The sequence below is a fragment of the Vidua macroura genome, chromosome 2, assembly GCF_024509145.1.
Source record: "Vidua macroura isolate BioBank_ID:100142 chromosome 2, ASM2450914v1, whole genome shotgun sequence".
Classification (NCBI taxonomy): domain Eukaryota; kingdom Metazoa; phylum Chordata; class Aves; order Passeriformes; family Viduidae; genus Vidua; species Vidua macroura.
Genome location: NC_071572.1, coordinates 116,215,342 through 116,233,569, shown reverse-complemented (window position 1 = coordinate 116,233,569; position 18,228 = coordinate 116,215,342). Strand labels below are relative to the sequence as shown.

Below are 18,228 nucleotides of genomic sequence, written 5' to 3'. Positions count from 1 at the left end.
CAGCATTCCTGTCACTCACCCAGCTGTGTGGGACTGGGGACACCCTGATTCATCCCTGCCACCACGGCTGTCACGTCTCCCATGGGGACAACAGGGCGTCCCAGTCTGGGAGCACTGATCTCGCCCGGATCCTGGGGTGAAAGCAGGAAAATGGGGAAGAAAAGGGGCAGATGGGCGAGGGGTTGGTCGCATCTTTAGGGTCCCCCACACTGTCACCCCACTGTAAGGGTGGGGGGACAGCCCCGGTGGCCGGCAGGGAATGCAGAGATGATTGTTCTCATCCAGAGATGCTTCAAACGGCAGCAGCGCCTTCATCCCACTTCCCAGGCTGCAAAATCCCACTGGGAATCACAGAGAAGGAAGCGGAGGGAGGGGGGGACACCCAAATTTCCTTCCCTCCCCCCCTCCACCAGCGGGGTCAGGCTGTCCCTCGGGGCGATGAACCGGGAAGTTTTAACCCCCTCAGCTCCGGAGTGGAGGGACTGGCAGCGCGGTGACGATGCCCCTGACGGCCACCCAAAAACCCCCAAATAAATAAGGATGTTTATATATATATAATATATATATATATTTAAAACAAACGAACAAACAAACAGAGCTATCTGGGTGCTGGCGATGGAGCGAGCGGGTTAGCGGGAGGCCCGGGCCGGGGGGGACACCGCGGGCGGATTGTCCCTGGGGTGGTCCCGCGGCGTGGCCGGGGGTCCCGGGGGCCGGGGGGGGGGGGGGGGGGTGACAGGCCCGCCCCCCGCCCCGTGAAGCAGGCACACACAAAACCGGAGAGCAAGGCGGGTTCCTGGCTGTCGGGCATCCTCCGGCCGCTCCCCAGGGATGCTCGGTATCGTCCTCCTCCTCCTCCGCGCCTTCCCAAGCAAACCCCCGCCCCCCTCCCCATCTTCTGGAGGCCCCCGAAGCGCTGTGTGTCCCCCCCCCGAGTCCAGCGCGGCGGCCGGGGGGACGGCGGGGGGAGCGGGGCTCATCCCCCCCCCCAACCCCGAGCACACAGAGAGCAGCCGGGCTGGAGATGAGAGGTGCTGGGGCGGGGGGCGGTGGGGAGGGGGCCGGGACCCCCCTCCCTCTGCGCGCAGGGGGGGCCAGCACCCCCCGTTCCTGGCCGGTGGCTGGTCACGCTCTCCAGAGGAGGAGGTGGTTGGTGCTGTCGTCCCGGCCCACGGTCTCGCTGCTGCTGGTCAGCCGGAAATCCTCGTAGCCGTCCCCGCCGCTGATCACCAGCATCTTGGGCTTGGACAGGGCCAGGGCGGGGGCACGAGGGCGGGACGGGTCTCGTTTCTCGGCCTCGCTCGGCTTCTCGGCCCCTGCCAAGCGCAGAAACCCCCAAACGCCGTCACCGCAACTCCGCTGCTCCCCACCAGATCCCACCAGCGACACCGCCGGCATCAACCCTCCACCCGCTTTCGCAGGCACCACACCCCGGCCCCAAAAACCTCCTCTCATCCCGACAGCCCCTCCCAGCCCAAACTGGCCCCTGTAACCCAAATCAGCTCCTCCCTTCAAAACCGCCAGCTCCCATCCCGCCTCCTCCTTCTCCCCATCCCAGCCCCGCCTCGGAGCTGGGCTGGGTGACGCCGTGGGAATTTGGGTCACCCTGGGAAATCTGGGGTCGCCCGTGCTGCTAGAGGGCAGCTGAGCACCCAGTTTCCCCCACCCTCCGCTGGCAGCTTTTCACCCTGGATTTTAAGAAGGCAAGAACGCCAACGGGGACGCCGACGCTTCCAGGTCATCCAGCACGGCATTCCCAGCCCCAGGAACCCCGAGCAGTGCCCCCGAAAAGCGCCAGGACTGCGACGTGCCAGCCACCCCACGTACCCGCGTCCCTGGGCAGCGGGAAGAGGACGTCAAAGCCGTCGGGCAGCTCGATGGCCGTGAGGAAGCGCACGTGGCCGGTGTGGCCCTGGGACAGCCCCACCAGCGTGGGGGCCGCCTTGGGTGACACGGCCAGGGTGAGCACCACGCCGGCGCTGGTCCCGATCCACAGCAGGTCCTTGCAGGCCAGCAGCGCCGTGATCCGCAGGCAGGCGGCCTTGTGCTGCCGGATGATGGCATCCGAGCCTGCCGGGCATCCCCGCCATCGGTGCCTTGTCCTGCCCCGCGCGGCGCGGGGAAACCCACCCCCCTCCACCCACAGGGATCCATTCCCAGGGGTATCTGTGGCACACGGGACATGGGGAAGGGAGCTCGCAACCTTCCCCGGGGCTGGTGGCATCACACTGGGTTGATGGGACAAGGGGGGATGGCTTCCCACTGAGAGGGGATAGAGAAGGAATTCCCAGCTGAAAGGGTGGAGAGGCCCTGGCACAGGTTCCCAGAGAAGCTGTGGCTGCCCCTGGATCCCTGGAAGAGTCCAAGGCCAGGTTGGATGGGGCTTGGAGCACCCTGGGATGGTGGAAGGTGTCCCTGCCACGGCAGGGGGTTGGAATTAGATTATCTTTAAGGTCCCTTCCAACGGAAACCATTCGGGAATTCCATGATTCTGCGATTATGGGATTACCGCCCTGCTCCAGCACGGAATTATCCATTTCCCCAGGGGCTGCCCCATTTCCATACGGGATTACCCAGCTCCCTCGCACAGGCACAAGGAACTCCTATCTCCTTCCCCAAGCCCAGCACCCTAAATTTCCCAGCACTGGATGCTTCAGGGCATGTTCCAGGGCCGCTGGCAGTCCCGGGAGCCGGCGCTGGGTGTCCCTTACCGGCGAGCATCTTGTGCACCGGGGGGGTGATGTCTGCCTCCGCCAGCTGCTCGTAGGTGGTGGCGTGGTACAGCCGGACCTGGGCGCTGCCCTGCAGCGCGACCCACACGCCGCTGCCCGCGCTCACCATGCAGGTGACGCTGCGCCCGCCGTCCTGCCCCACCTGGAGCGTGTGCTGCGGGGGGGACAGATGCCACCGGTGATGCCACCGGTGATGCCACCCGTGATGCCACCCGTGATACCACTGGCAATGCCACCGGCGATGCCACCGGCGCCCGTCACGCCTCCCGCCGCCGCCCGCCGTACCTCCTGCGCCAGCGTGGTGGTGTTGAGGACCATGACCCGGTTTTGGCAGCCGCACCACAGCTTCCCTGCCACCGCCACCATCTTGGTGATGGGGCTGCCCGGTGAGCCCAGGGACAGGGACTTGGAGTTCTGGGGGTCCCAGAAGCGGCCTGAGAGGGCGGGGAGAGTGGGGCGGGTAGTTAAAGGGTTCCCAAAGACAAGTCCAACTCGATACGGACAATGGGGTGTGGTGGCTGGAGACGACGTTCTCCAGGTCACCCCTCAGAGGGGAAATAACCGATGCCACCATGGGGTTCCAGTGGCAGGCAGGGACCAGGAGAAGGACGCCCACCTCCACCTGCCTCTGAGTGTGGTGTCTCCAGCATCCCTCCAGGGATGTCCCTTTCCGTGGAAGCAGGGAAGCCACCCTGAGCATCCCTCCCAAGCCACCCTCCAACAGCCACCGCTTTGGGGCTGCATTTTTGACATCCCAAATCCCCACCTCACCTGCTTCCCGCTGGTACACAACGAGCTCCCCGTTGGCCAATGACACAAAAACCTGGTTATCCAGGTACCTGTGGGGACAAACCACCTTTGACATCCAGCTGCAGAAGCCCAAAATCCCCTGCTCTGGCCCCGCCCGGAGCTGAAAATCCCCCTTCCCCACTTACAGGATGCACATGACGGCAGCAGCGTGTTGCATCTTCATGCTGTTCTTCCTGTTCCGGATGTTGTCCGAGGACTGGTACACGTGGATGCTGCAGGAGGAGAGCAAAGCTTGAGGCTGCCCCAGGACTGGCGTCCTCCCCGTGCAGGAATTCCCACCCCGGGGGACCTACCAGCCATCCTCGGTGCCCAGCCACATGGAGCTCTGATGGGCTTCGGGGTCAAGGCTGAGGAGGTCCTCGAGGCTGCCGCGGGTGAAGGAGCCGCGGCTGGAGCGGCGCAGGGCCCGCCCGTCCGTGGGGCTCTCGCCGTGCCGGCTCTGCCCGTAGGTGCCTGTGATGGGCATGAAACCAGGCTCCTGCTCTTCCTCCGAGCTCGTCGTCTCCACTGCTGCCTCCTTGCAGCTCGGGATCTCTTCATCTGCGGAGGAGGAAGAGGAGGACGAAGGAATGGGTCAGACCACGACCATCCAACACCCTCCAAAGTTGTGGGGATGAGACCACGGGTGACGTCAAGCCCAGGGGATGGCAGAGGGATGCTGAGCCCCAAAACCCACACAAAAGCCTCCCCCCAATCTCAGTACCACACTGTTGCTGATGCCTTTTTCAACATCTCTTTTCCCAGGCTCAAAAGCTTCCGCCTGCAGATTCCCTCGAGGAATACAAGGCAGAGAGGCCAAAACAACGGAACTGCCCATAATTTCGGGGCAAAAAAAGTGTATTTCTCCCTAAGCCGGGGCTGGGGAGGACTCACTGCCGAAGCTGGAGGAGATGGTGGAGTGGCTGGCTTGGCTCTGCAGCGTCCCGGAGGGACTGGGCGAGGACTCGTCATCCGTGTCGTCGCTGTCAAAGGGCACCAGCTCCCTGTTGCCGCCGTCCACGGGCTCCGAGAGCTCCAGCGACGAGCCCGAGATGGAGATGTGCAGGCACGGCTGCGGCCCCGCGTCCTCCGGCGGCGCCGGGCCCAGCTCCGCCGAGGGGCTGCCCAGCGGCTCCGCGCGCTCCCTGCCGCGACCGGGGAGGGAGGGAGGGAGGGAGGGGAGAGAAGCAGCTCCAGCATCACCCTGCGCCCGCCGGCACCGCGGGGCCGGGGCACGTCCTACCTGTAGGCGCGCTTGAGGCCGGGCACGGAGGCGATGCAGAGGATCCTGGCGGAGCAGACGGCGATGCAGGCCTCCACCGTGGGCTCCTTGCGGATGCTCAGCAGGCAAACCTGCCCCACGTAGCCGTCGCTGTTGCAAACCCAAACCTCGTGCGAGCTCTCCGGGCTGCCGTGGCTGGGGGAAGCGCAGGAGAACTGCCAGGGAGGGGAAGATTGGGTTATTCGGGAGCGATGCAGGAGCTGTCGGCGAGACCGCCGGGGTGGGGAGGAGCTGTGGGACGCCTGAAGCCAGACTTTGAGTACCTGCATCCCACTCCGCGTCTTCATGATGGGGATGGCTTTGAGGAACTCCGGGTCCAGGCAGTTTTTGCTGGAAGCTGGGAAAATCAGATTGGGGGATCAAGAAGTGATGGAGGAAAGGGGTCTACCAAAGCAGGGTGGGTGGGGGGGAATGCCAAGCCCACCACCACATCCACCTCCCCCCTCCCTGCTGTTACCCAGCTTTTTCTTGGCGTCCTCGAAGGCTTGCTCGAAGCCGAGCCGGGCGTCGGGGTTGGGGAACTCGAAGATGAAGGACTCGGTGCCGTCAGCTTTGGTGGTGCTGAGCTCCACCTTGTTGGGGGGGAAGGCCATGCTGAAGGACAGGGATTGCTTCTCCGACAGCTCCCGGTGGATGGCGGCCATCAGGTCCTTGATCACGTCATCCAGGCCCTTGGGACAGAGACAACACTTCAGCTCTCAGGGACGGGCCACCGCAAGCCCCATGCTTGATAACCCCCTGTCCATCTCCTGGGATCCTTCAGAGGCTGCCCCAACCTCTTTTGTGGCTTTGGGGTGCTTATGGCCACCAACCCTGCCACAGGCTCTCCCCTCTCGCTGAGCACATCCTGTGTGTTCCCACTGGGAACGCATCCAACCAGGGGACAGCTGCAGGGCCGCCATCCCCATACCTGGTGGGGGAAGCTGAGGGTCTCTGACAGCTTGCTGACTTGCCCCAGCGTGTTGAGGTCTTCATCCAGGCGGCTGATGCTTTTCTGGATGCTCTCCCTGTTGGTGGCTTGCGAGGCACCTGTGTGGGGACACACGCAGAGCATTAACCCCTCCCTCCCTGGCACTACCAGCCCGGGGGAGCCATGGGTTTTGGGGTGAGATGGGACACTCCAGCAGGCGGTGACAGACCTTTGACGATGTCCACATCCTCCAGGGGCAGCTTCCAGAGCAGTTTGTACTTGCTGGCGGTGTCGATCACGCTGGCCGCCGTGTACCTGGGAGGTTGGGGGGGATGGCCGAGCTGCACCCACAGCCACAGCCCCCTAAAGCCAGGCCAGCTGGCAGGGACGCCCAGGGGGTGTCCCCAAGCCTGGTGGTACTCACAGGCTCATGGAGCTGCGGCGGAGCGAGCCCGACTTGCGTTTCAGCGTGGTGCACACCAGCAGGTCCGTGAAGAGGAAGAAGGAGCGGTCCTTCTTCCCACCCACCGCCTTCTGTGGAGCAGTGGGAGACACCAGGGGGTTAGTGACCACCCCTCCTCTGTGCCAGTGCTGGGACAGGGCCCTGCCTCAGTTTCCCCATGTGCTGCCTTGCCCTTCCATCTGCCTGCTCCATCCATCCAGCATCCATCCATCCATCCATCCATCCATCCATCCATCCATCCATCCATCCATCATCCATCCATCATCCATCCATCATCCATCCATCCATCCATCCATCCATCCATCATCCATCCATCCATCCATCCATCCATCCATCCATCCATCCATCATCCATCCATCATCCATCCATCCATCATCCATCATCCATCCATCCATCCATCCATCCATCCATCCATCCATCCATCCATCCATCGCCTCCCATGGGCACACAGGCACCCCATGACCTGCAATCACAGCCTCCCACTGCCCACTCAGGGTGTGGTCCCATGGCCCCACAGGCCCTGCTCTTACCACTTCCACGACCATCTCCTGGCGCAGGAACCTGCGGAGCGGAGCCTGGAGCTGTGGGGGCAAGGAGACTCGTGGGTGGGAAGCCACTGCGGTGAGCTTTGTGACCTTCGTCCCTGCCCCTGCATCCCCCAGCTCAGAACTGGGACCCCAGCCCCTTCCCAAACCCCCAGGGGCCCACCAAGACCAAAGGATAATGGGGAAAGCGGGACATGGAGGGGAAAACAAGTGACCCAGCCTGGGGTGACCCAAAAGAGCAGAAATGAGGACATTTTGTGGAGAAGGAAAGAGTGTCCCCATCCAAAGACCCCCCCACATACGTCCTCCATCCCTTCGATGTGGGACTCAATCTCCTGCACGATCCGGGCGTTCCTCTCCACCTCCTCCGCGCTCTTCATGCCCTTGTTGATCCTCTCGGCCACCTGCTTGATGTTGCGCTGGGCGTCGATGAGGAAAGGGTGGTCGGGGTGGTCCTCTGGCGTGTGCTTCAGCAGGTCCTGCCGCGGGGACAGAGCCGGGCTGTCACCTCTGGCAACGCCTGGACACTGACACTGTCACTGCCCCAGCCCCTCCCACGCTGCTCTGGCTGCTGGGGATGGAAACCGGCGCCGAGGAGGGGGTGGACATGTCCAGCAGAAAGGCTGAGGGTAAGGGGACCATGGCGGGGTGGGGCAGCGGGGTGACTGTCCTCAGAGTGACCAGGAAGGCAGAGCCATGTGCACAACTGGGGATGCCAGCTTTGTGGCAAGGGGTGGGGAAAGGGGTCAGGAGAGACCCGAGAGCCCTGAAAGCTGAGTGGAGGCGAGGAGGATCCGTGGCCTCCCCCGCTGCTGGTGTGACACGGCCACCACAGTGTCACCCACCTTCACCAGCAGCTCGTATCGCGGGATCCTCTGCACAGGCTTGATCATCAGGTCGGACAGGGCCTGCTTCTCCTTGTTCTCCCGCATGCTTTGCTGCAAAACACCCGTGAGGGTCAAGGATGGGCCCCCTGGTGGGACACAGCAGGGACACAGCCTCCCACTAAGCCAGGATCACCCATTTTGGTTTGGGGTCCAAACTTCCACACCATCCCGAGCGATTCCAGTTCATCCCAACTGACCCTCTTTGCAACAAAACCAAGAAGGTGGGGGCGAAATTCCCAGTCTGGCAATAAATTTACTCCCATTAACTCCCATCCCGCCCTGCTTTAGATCGTGGCCAGGATCTGTGGAGAAAGAATCAGGACCCACCTCCAGGAACTTCATGAAAGCCGGCCGGGCTTCCTTGGCGATCCTGACGGCATCCTTGGCGTTGAGGAAGTTATCAATGTAGGCAGAGTAGATGTTCACCAGCACATCCTTGGAGAACTGGGAGGGGGGGAAACAGGGCTAGATCCAGCATGGATCATGGGCATACCGGGAGAGCCTGGAAGAAGCTGCCCCAAGGGTTAACTCTGGCTCTGGGCTGGCGCAGGGAGGGCTCACTCGCTGTCCGCCCACCTCGATTTTTCAGCCCTGACGTTTGTGCTCCCGAGGCAGAAACGCGGAGCTGCAGAGCCAGCCGGGAGCAGCAGCTCCCACCCTTATGCTAAGCAGACAGCAGGCCTGGAGATCGTCTCCTGTTCTCCATCCCAGGCCTGCTTGCCCCATCCTTTCATCACTCCCCTGCCTCCTGCTCCGAAACCTCTGCTCTGGGGCCGTGCCCAGGAGCGGGCACACCCGCATTCCCGGGGGGAATCGCCCCGCCGGGACCTACCGACTGCACCAGGAGGTCGCCCACTTTCTGCTTCTCGTGCCAGTTCTGCACGCAGTCGTGGATCTGCTCCAGGAACTGCTCGTGGTGCTCCAGCAGCTCGGGGATCTGGTCGAAGATCTCGTCCACCAGCGAAGGGTCGCACAGCAGAGAGTTCTCCGGCTGCTTCAGCGGCTTCATGTAACCCTGTGGGCAAGCAGAGGATCCATGGAGGTTTCCTCTCCCTCCCCAGCCAGTTTGGATCTCTCAGCCCATGTGAATACAGGGATGGATGGCACCCTGCAGCCGGGGGTTCCTCCAGGGGATGCTGGGCTGTGGGACCAGCCAGCAGGACCAGACAGGTTTTGCAACCCAGCCTCCCTGGGTGCCACCGCACTCAGCAAATCTCCACAGCTGTGTGGGGAGGGGGACAAGTCTGCTCAAGGAACCTGCATGGAACAGGATCCTCTGTCCCAGGGCCTTCAGAGCCATCTTTGCTGCCATGAGCCTTCACCACCTCCATCTGCCTGACCCAGCTTGGAAATCACAGCAACACGACCCCGGGATGCAAATGACGGAGTGCTCCTGATGGGATTTAGGGTGTTTGGAAGCAGGAGGGGCTGGATCAGCAGGATGCATCCACTGGGATGATCCACTAGACCACCACACAATGGCCAGCAAGCAACACTCAGGGCCAGCAGGTCCTCAGTGAGGTTGGGTGGGTGGCTCTGCTATGAAACCCCTTTCCTCTATCCATGGGGCAGAGCTGCAGAGCGGAGGAGTGCCCCTGGAATGGGAGAGATGGATTTGCAGGGGACGCAGCAGGATGTGGAAGGTCTTCTCAAGCCTTGCCACCCCCTCAGTCTGAGCAGTACAGTGTGCTGGTGGCTTTCAGGATGTGTGGAGGACCACGGAGCTGAGCTTTGAGGACAGGACCCATCTCCAGTGGCTTCAGACCTCTCCAAACAAGTGGGTAAAGGAGTCATCCCCCAAGGATCAGGTTCCTCAAGCTGATGCCAGGTATCTCGTGGAGACCCAAGTTAGAAGGACCAAATCCATCCTGAGGCTCCTAACCCCCTTCACCTGCCTACTGTGTCCAGCACCTCCAGCAGGAGCTGGGATGGACTGTGCCATGTATCCCGTGCTTCCCACACTGGGCAGAGGAGCACGGAGACAGCCCTTGCTGCAGCACACAGCGACAGCAGCACCACCTGGCTTGGCTGGAAGATGATGCTCCAGGGTGGTCTTTGTCCCATGCTAAGTGCCACCAAGCCACGTCAAGGATCTGAGCAGCTGGGACAGGGAGCTGAGGACACCTGGAGCCCTCTGATCCCTTCCAGAAAGCCAGGTCCCCTCTGGTGGCACTGTGTCAGGACAGGTCCCATGGACAAGAGCTCCCACCTGTGTCCCCTCCCACCTGAGAGGATGCACAGACCATGGGACAGACTGTCTCCATGCCAAGACCAGCAGGGACCAGCCCCAAAGCCTGTACAGCTCCCCCAGAATCAGCCCCAGAGCCAGGGTCCTCTTGCCCCTCAAAGCCAAGGTCTGCACTGGCAGCAGCAGTCCTTCCCCTCCTGCAGCACATCTGTGTCCACCGTGGGGGGACACTGTGGGGCATTTATAGGAAGAGCCCACGGCAGTGTTGGGATGGAGTGCCCCATGCCCTTGAGGACTGTCACAGAGGTCCCACAGGCACTGCTTTTGCAGAGCTCGCAGTTTGTGGACAAGCCACACCTCGGCCAGGTGACGTCTGCAGGGCGTTGACCATCATTAACCTGCTGAAACACCTTCATTAACATCTGAAACGTGGGGTGGACCCTCGGGCCAGGCTGCTCCAGGGGGTTTGGAACCAGCTCAGCAAAAAAGCCTGAGAAAAACCTTTGGCTCGGGTCTGCAGGTGATGATCCGAGCAGGAAACGGGAGCACTAGGGAACGGGGGATTTCAGGGGTCCCCCATCACGGCAGGGCCATCGGGAGATGGGGTGCAACACGAGGAGGAGCTTTTGGAAGGCAAGCAGAGCCAGGGACTTGGGGACACGCTACGTGCCAGGTGACAACACACTGGGAATGTCACAGGCTCGCTTCGGGCATGGAGGAAACTCCCACACCGCCGTTCTTGACACCGCTGTCACAGCGCTCCCACTTCTGCTCCTGCTGTCCCCAACATCCCACCCTGCCACCCCAATCCTCCCCGGTGCCACGGAGCTCCCGGCACAGCCCCCAGCTACAGCCGGGGCTCCCACCTGGGGTGACCCCGCTGCCCACGCCGTGCCGCGCTTTGGGGTGTCGCACCCCGTGCCGTGCCACCTTACCTGCATCAAGGTGCGCAGGGACTCCACGTAGGACTGCTCGGTGTCCAGCAGGGTCATGATGACGTGTTTCCTCATGTCCTGCCCGGGGGGGAGAGACACACGAGTGTTTTGGGGTGACCCGGGGCGGGGGAGCTGCGCGCCGGCGGTCGGGGCCGGCGCTGGGGCTGGCTGGGGAGGCTGAACACCGGAGGAGCCCGGCTGGCGTCCAGCTCCCCTGCGCTGCCTCTCCACCCCGATGGAGGAATCCGGGAGGATTAGGAAGTACATGACACCGAGCGCACAGACGCCTGGTTTCCTCCGCGGCCGCGTCAGGAGCCCGCCCTGGAGCTCACAGCCCTACATGGGTCGGTGCCGGAGCCCTCTGGCTCTCCAGCGGCTCCGCTCCGAGCGGACCCGTAGGAATTCGCCTCCCGCCCAGCACCCCGGGCACCCTGGGGCTGGGCTGTGGCCCCACGGGAGGCGCATCCGTGGGGTGGTGGCGGCACGGGGGGCTGGCCCTGTGGGATGGGCCGCCAGCCTTAGCAAGCAGATGGGTCGGGGTCTTCTTGCTTGTGGGGCTCAGGGACCCCTCTTGTGTGTGCACTCCCTGCAGCTCAGCCCGGGGGCCCAATGCGCCAGAGCCCAGGGCACGGGACACGCCAAAAGTTTTGGGTGTGAGATGTTCCTAAGGCTCTGAGTGCAGAGTTCTGGGTGTGAAATGCTTCAAGGCTGCTGGCTGGGAGACACCCCAAGAGATTTCGGTGGCAGATGCCCCAAGGGCCCTGGGCCCCAAACGTTTTGGATGCAGAAATGCTCCAGAGGTGCAGTGATACCCCGGAAGTTTTGTGTTTGGATACACTCCAGAGATTCCGGGTGCAGAGACACCCCGAAAGTTTTGCATGTGAAGGAGAGACTCCAGGTGCAGAGATATCCCAAAAGCTTTTGGTGCAGAGATGCCCTGGGTGCACAGATACCCCAAAGGTTTTGCATGTGCAGAATCTCCAGAGACCCTGGGTGTGAGACACCCCAAATGTCCTCAGTCTGGTGGGATGAGCCCCTGTCCCCTGGACACATGGGGCCGTGTCCTCCCCAGTGGGGACACAATGAGCTGTGAAAGCTGCTCTGGAAGAAGTATGACCACCCTCACCATGGTGAGGATGGAGAGAGCATGGAGAGGGAGAGAGCATGGGGCATGGAGAGAGGCCACCATGCCCCTCGTGGTCCCCAGGGAGCAACGGAGAGGGATCCTGGCCAGATCCCACTCTAGGACAGAGCTGTGCCTCAGTTTCCCTGCTCCCCACCAGGCTGCTGATGAAACCAAGCATGGAGGAAATTCTTGTCTAGAGCCAAATACTGGTGACGGGTCCAAGGCTCTCCAGGAATCAGGAAACCATGGTGATATTGGGAACACCAGCTGAGACCTCCCCACTCGGTTAGAGAGCTCATAAACACTCTCACTGCTGGATTAATCTGTTGCAATTACAGACGGATGGGCACTCACTGGAGGATGGAGCTTAGGGGAATCTGATGCCCCAAACTGCCTCAGTTTCCCCAACCCTCACCCAGCCTGTAGTTCCTTGCTGGTCGTTTTTTCCCTGGAGCTGTCCCGGCTCAGCACCAAAGGGAAGGGTCAGGCCCAGGGGGATGCACAGGCTCAGCTGCACCAGCAGCTGGGGATTTGCAGCAGCGGGGACACGCAGGATGAGGCCCAACTGTTGGCAAGAGGATTTTTTCCCCCATTAGAGCCACCACCATTACCCCGGCAGGGGCAAATTCCTGCTGGGATGAGCAGAGCTGGGCGAAAGGCACCATCCCAGCAGGGCAAAGCCATCCGTGGGCAAAGGCAGGACGTGCCCCGCTGCACTCCTTACCCCAGCAAAGCCTCTCCGCTGGGGGGGCTGAAGATGCTTCAGTCTCCATCTGCTCTCCCTGGGGACGCCCCCACCTCACCTTGGCCTCATCCTGCCTCCCCCGGGACGCTCAGCACCCTCGGGATCAGCCCCTGCTGCCCTGGGAATCGGGGTATTTCCCACCAGCCGACGCCTCCGCCGTGTAAATCAGCACTGGGGGAGGGTGGGGGCGGCGGTGGCAGCGATGGCTCCAGCCCCCCCATCACCCTCTCCGGGCGGGAGCACCCCCCCCCCCCTCCCCGCGATCCAGAGAATCCCGGGGGTGCCGAGCCGAGGACGAGGATGAGGATGGAGGCACCGTTGCCACGGCAATCGCGGCGCAGACCCCACAGGTGCCGGGGTTCTGCACACACGTGCCCAAACGTGACGCATCCATGCGCCCCCACCTCACCCCCGCACCCCACCGGCGACCCCCCACCCCCGCCCCCAGCCCCGGGACCCCTTTTGCCATCATCACCTCGGTGCCACCGCGGCTGCCGCAGCCTTTCTCCGGCGGCTCCTCGGCCGCGCCGCTGAGCCCGGAGGTGGCGAAGGCCGCGTCGATGCCGTCCCCGATGTCTCGCATGTCCTCCAGCGCGATGGTGAACTGCGCCAGAGTCCTCACCATCTGCAGCATGCGGGTCCCGGGGGTCGGTCCGTCCCACGCGGCCCAAGGAATCGCGCAGAAATTCCCTCTCTGTCCCTCTCTATCCCCAGGTGTCCGCCCCGAGCCGGAACGCTGCGCCGGGATGCGGCGGGGAGGGGAATAAAAGCCAAGGCGCTATTTATATCGCCGGGCTCCGGCGTGGATGTGGAAGTACCGGGGATGTACGGAAAGCGCTCCCGCAGAGCGGCAGCGGGCTGCGAGGCTGCGCCTGCGTCCGTGGCCACGCGAGGGTCCCCGGCCCCCGGAGCTGGCCAGGCACGGGCGGGAGGCAGAGCCGTGCCCACGCAGACACGCGCGGATGCGGGCAGGGCCGGATCCCGCCGAGGGATGCTGCTGGAAAGGCTTTGCCCAGGGAGGATGCTGGGGGGTTGGGGGGGGGGGGGAGCTGATGCTTTTTCGGGGCCTGTGAGTTTTTTTGGCGAAGGGGGACGCACGGGTGATGCTGGGCTGCTCAGCATCCTTAGGGGCTCCATTCCTGTGAGTATCCCCCTCCTTGACCTTGCAGGCAGGGAAACTGAGGCACGCCCCCTTTCTCCCCACGGCATCATCACCTCAGCACCCACAGCCCCGCTGGCCGGGTGATGCATCCTGCCCAGATCTGTTTGTAACGCTCCCCTCCTGCTTCGTTAATTAAATCTAATTAGCCGCTCACCCCGTTTCCACAGCAACGGCGTGCAGCAGGGCTGCATCCTCTCGTTGCAGCCAGTAAATTTCCTCTTGGAAGTGAGGATGACGAGCATCCCACCCCGGGAAGGGCGCGCGGCAGGGAACGGACCACTCGGGGCAGGTAATGGGAGCTGCAGGAGCTGTCAGTGCACGCAGGGATCAGCGAGGAGGGAACGCTAATTGCAACCAGGTAACCAGGCTGCTCTCAAGGCAGCAGCAGCATCCCACAGCTGCAGTGCCCTGGTCATCCCAGCTGTTGGAATGCTGGGTTTATTTGGTTTGCAATCCCGGATCTGCTTGGGTTGCAGTCCTGAGATCTTCTGGGATCCAATCCCAGACCCATTTCTGCTGTAATCTCAGATTCCTTTAGGCTGCCATCCTAGAACAAGTTTTGTTGCAAGCTTGGATCCATCTGCATTGCAATTCCAGAGCCATCTGGATTGAAAACCTGGGCTGTTCTGAGCTCCAATCCCAGTTTCATTCTGGTGGTAATCCCAGACACATTTGGGCTGCAATCCCAAACCCATCTCAGTTGCAATCCTGGGCATATCTGCATCGTAAAATGGGATTCATCAGGGATAAAATCCCGGGCTCTGCTGGAATCCTACTGCAAACATGCTTCTGTTGCAATCCCTGTTTTATTTGGGTTCCAATTCCACATCCATTTGGGTTCCAATCCCAGAACAAAATGTGTTGCTAATCTAGGTCCATCTGGATTCCGATTCCAGACCCTTCTGTTTACAGTCCTGGGTGCTGCTTTTGGGTTGTAATCCCAAACCCACCTGGATTGCAAGTCCAGGCCCAGCTGGGCTGCAACACTTTGGGTTGCTATCCCAGACCCATTTATTTGCCATCCTGGGCCCCATCTGTGTTGGAATCCTGGGCCCATTTGGGTTCCAACCCCAGACCCATCCAGCTGTGATCTCAAACCCATTCCTTTGCAATTCCAGAACCATTTGGGTTGCAATCACAGACCCACCAAGGATTCAAACCTAGGTCCAGCCGCATTGCAATCCCAAATCCATCTGTGCTGCAACCCCAATCCCATTCCTTTTGCAATCCCTACCCCATTCCTGTTGCAATCTCAGACCCAACAGGGAAGCCAGCCTGGGTCCATCTGCATGGCAATGCCAGATCCATTTGGGCTGCAATCCCAGAACCACTCCTGTTGGAATCCTGGACCCACCTGGCTCGCAGTTTTGGACCCGCTTGGCCTGTAACCCCAGATCCATCTGGGCTGCACTCCCAATCCAATTCCTCCTGCAATCCCAGACCCAGCAGGGATGCAAACCTGGGTCCAACCACATTGCAATTCCAGGTTCATCTGAGCTGCAATCCCAATCCCATTCCTCTTGCAATTCCAGGTTCATTTGAGCTGCAATCCCAATCCCATTCCTCCTGCAATCTGGGACCCACCAGGGATGCAAACCTGGGTCCAACTGCATTGCAATCCCCAATCCCTCTGGTTTGCAATTGCAATCCAATTCCTCCTGCAATCCCATTCCCACTCCTCTGGCAATCCCATTCCCATTCTCGGGCAATCCCATCCCTGTTCCTCGGGCAATCCCATTCCCACTCCTCGGGCAATCCCATACCCACTCCTCTAGCAATCCTATAATCCCATCCCCACTCCTCGGGCAATCCCATTCCCATTCTCGGGCAATCCCATCCCCACTCCTCTGGCAATCCCATTCCCGTTCCTTGGGCAATCCCATTCCCACTCCTCTGGCAATCCCATTCCTGTTCCTCGGGCAATCCCATCCCCACTCCTCAGGCAATCCCAGCCCCACTCCTCTGGCAATCCTATAATCCCATCCCCACTCCTCTGGCAATCCCACTCCCATTCTCGGGCGATCCCATTCCCGTTCTCGGGCAATCCCAGCCCCACTGCAGTCCGGTCCCTGCCCGGTTCAGCCCCAGCCGGCCCCGGCGCTGCCGTGACCCGGCGGCTCCGCCCGCAGCACCGCCCCGAGCCCTCCCCCGGCACCGCCCGTCCCCGGGGCGAGCAGGGCGATCCCCCCATGGCAGGAGAGCCTTCCCCACTCCCCGATCGCCACCTTTGGCTCAATCCCTTCATCCAGCCCAGCGTGTCCCGGGAACACTGCAAGGAGACTCTCCGCTGTCGGCTGGGGAGGCTGCGCTTCTCCCAACCCCTCGGGATGTGAGGGAGGACGGCTGGGGAAGGGTTAAACCCGTCCTGCCCGGCGGAGGGAAGCAGCGGGGCCGAATCCCGCTGTGCTGTCGGGGGCCCGGTGGGGGTCACCTCTCCATCACCCGGGGATGCAAACCCCGGAGCGATGCGGCCGGCCGAGCCCGGACCCCCCTGCGAGCGGCCCGCAGCCCACAGGAAATTCCTGGGAGTGTTTGGCCACTCCAACAGCGCTGCCTATTTTTAGGGCTGTCTAAAATATGAGCCGGTTATTTTTAGCAGCGCGGCTCTTTGTAAACACCTTTAGATTTCCTTTCGGACCAGCCCCTGTTGTGGTTGTTTTTTTTTTTTTTTTTCCCCAACCTGAGCGTTTCCTCCCCCAAAACCCCAAATCCTCTTGGGAAACGCGTGCCAGTTCCTTAGGATGGAGCCAAGGGACTCATCCCCCATCCCAAGGCTTGTGCCAGCGTGGCAAAATGTTCCTGAAAACCCAAAGATGGAGAGGAACCGGCACTGGGGGTTTGGGGGTGATTCAGCAGCACCCCAAACCTGGGATGGGGGCCAAGGAGAGGCTTTTCCCCCCAGCTTTCCCTCTGACACTGGAAATACAACCCTGAAGAAGGATGGGAACTCTCCTATCTTGATTTATTTTCTTTTTTAATTAGGCTCAGGGAGCAACCCCATCATTTTGCTTTTCCCTGTGCAGGAATATCGACGCAGGAGGAGTTTGAGCATCCCCAGGGATTTTAAAACATCCTAAAATATTTGGGAAAAGGCCATGGTATATTGTGTCCTGCCTCCACCCCCGCAAACAAAGAGGCATCGATGGAGGAAAGTCCTAAAACATCCATTTTTTAAACAAACAAAGGCCAAAGGGAGAGTAGGAATGTACATTCCATGAGGGATCACACAGATTCTGGCCCTTGAGCCCGGGCTGAGGCCGTGCACACATCAGTGCATGGAATGATGATGTTTCCAGGCACTCTGAGGACTCCCCCCACTCTCCCAAACCCTGGTGATTGCCTCGTGCTGTCACCACCACTGTCTGGGGTGCTAAAATCACATCCCATGGGAAGGGGGATCTCTGCATCCCCAGAGATCATCCCAAAATTCCCACAGCACTCAGTGTTTCTCCCTTTCTTTGGTGTAATGAGTTGTGCCAGCACCCAGCCATAACCTGAGTGAGCTGCAGCAGGGATTTTGTCCCTGAGACCCTCTACTGGGGCAAAAAATATCCAGATTTAGGGGGGGAAAAGACCACTTTGGGAGTGGGATTTGCTGCTCAGGGCCTTCCTGCAGCTGCTGAAGGAGGAGCTAACCCTGCCACAAGCAAAATTATTCCCACCCCTCCAAAACACGCCAAAATTTTAAGAGTAAATAAGTACAAGTTGTTTTCCTTCAATTACAGCTCAGCTCATGATTCTCTAGGGTGTCACAGTAGGGTTGTGCTAGGAGCTACCTGAATCTTGGCACCTCCTTGAAACCAGCATTCCCAGTTTGAAAGAATCTGCAATTTCTGCACCTTTTCTTTCCCTGTATGCTTGTTCCCAGGGTAGATCCCACTAGAGGGAGCTGGGACATAGTGGGAGCCACTGGTCCACGGGGACAGTGCACGGTGAATTCCCAAGCTTAACAATTCTAACACATCCTCAGCTCTATTTCCACCAAAACTCCAGAAAGAAAAGGCTTGGAAATAAACTGGACCTGCTTCCATCCATCCCAATGCAATGAGCAAACACCTCTGCAACAAACAGCATCATCCTGGCATGTAAAACTTCCTTGTGCATGCAGAAAAGCCCCTGGCTGGCACCATCTCCCAAAACAGGATGATGCTATTCCATCCAAGCCTGTATTGCCTCAATCACTCGGCCTCTGTCAGGAAATCACTCAGGGGAAAAAAAAAAAAAAAATCACATTCTGTCCTCTTGGGAAGTATTAAAGCCAGAGGTTGGATTGGGCTCTGTAGGATTTTCAAACCTAAGCAGCCTGTCCCTTGGGATCAGGGATGCCCTGCCCTATGTCCCACAAGTGCCATAAAGTTGGGGGATGGCAGCCACTGCCATCCCTGGGCACTAATCACCTCCATTCCACGGTGCCAGCCACCTTTTTGGGATATCAGCCCATCCCTGGGCACTAATCACCTCCAT

General features: G+C 60.8%; 1 protein-coding gene across 1 annotated transcript in view; it reads right to left on the bottom strand.

Moving 5' to 3' along the window:
* Positions 1–553: 553 nt before the first annotated feature.
* ARHGEF17 (Rho guanine nucleotide exchange factor 17) overlaps positions 554–18,228 on the bottom strand; it is a 31,282-nt gene continuing 13,607 nt past the window's right edge. The window contains exons 2-21 of the mRNA XM_053971228.1: positions 10,732–10,809; positions 8,441–8,623; positions 7,936–8,052; positions 7,567–7,659; positions 7,024–7,200; positions 6,707–6,757; positions 6,138–6,247; positions 5,943–6,028; positions 5,714–5,832; positions 5,261–5,474; positions 5,067–5,140; positions 4,765–4,958; positions 4,416–4,666; positions 3,836–4,082; positions 3,668–3,754; positions 3,504–3,571; positions 3,018–3,166; positions 2,712–2,886; positions 1,828–2,070; positions 554–1,316 (exon numbers count right to left, since the gene is read on the bottom strand). Of these exons, the coding sequence (XP_053827203.1) occupies positions 1,126–1,316; positions 1,828–2,070; positions 2,712–2,886; positions 3,018–3,166; positions 3,504–3,571; positions 3,668–3,754; positions 3,836–4,082; positions 4,416–4,666; positions 4,765–4,958; positions 5,067–5,140; positions 5,261–5,474; positions 5,714–5,832; positions 5,943–6,028; positions 6,138–6,247; positions 6,707–6,757; positions 7,024–7,200; positions 7,567–7,659; positions 7,936–8,052; positions 8,441–8,623; positions 10,732–10,809 (2,907 nt within the window). The 3' untranslated portion in view covers positions 554–1,125. The remainder of the gene's footprint in view (positions 1,317–1,827; positions 2,071–2,711; positions 2,887–3,017; positions 3,167–3,503; positions 3,572–3,667; positions 3,755–3,835; positions 4,083–4,415; positions 4,667–4,764; positions 4,959–5,066; positions 5,141–5,260; positions 5,475–5,713; positions 5,833–5,942; positions 6,029–6,137; positions 6,248–6,706; positions 6,758–7,023; positions 7,201–7,566; positions 7,660–7,935; positions 8,053–8,440; positions 8,624–10,731; positions 10,810–18,228) is intronic.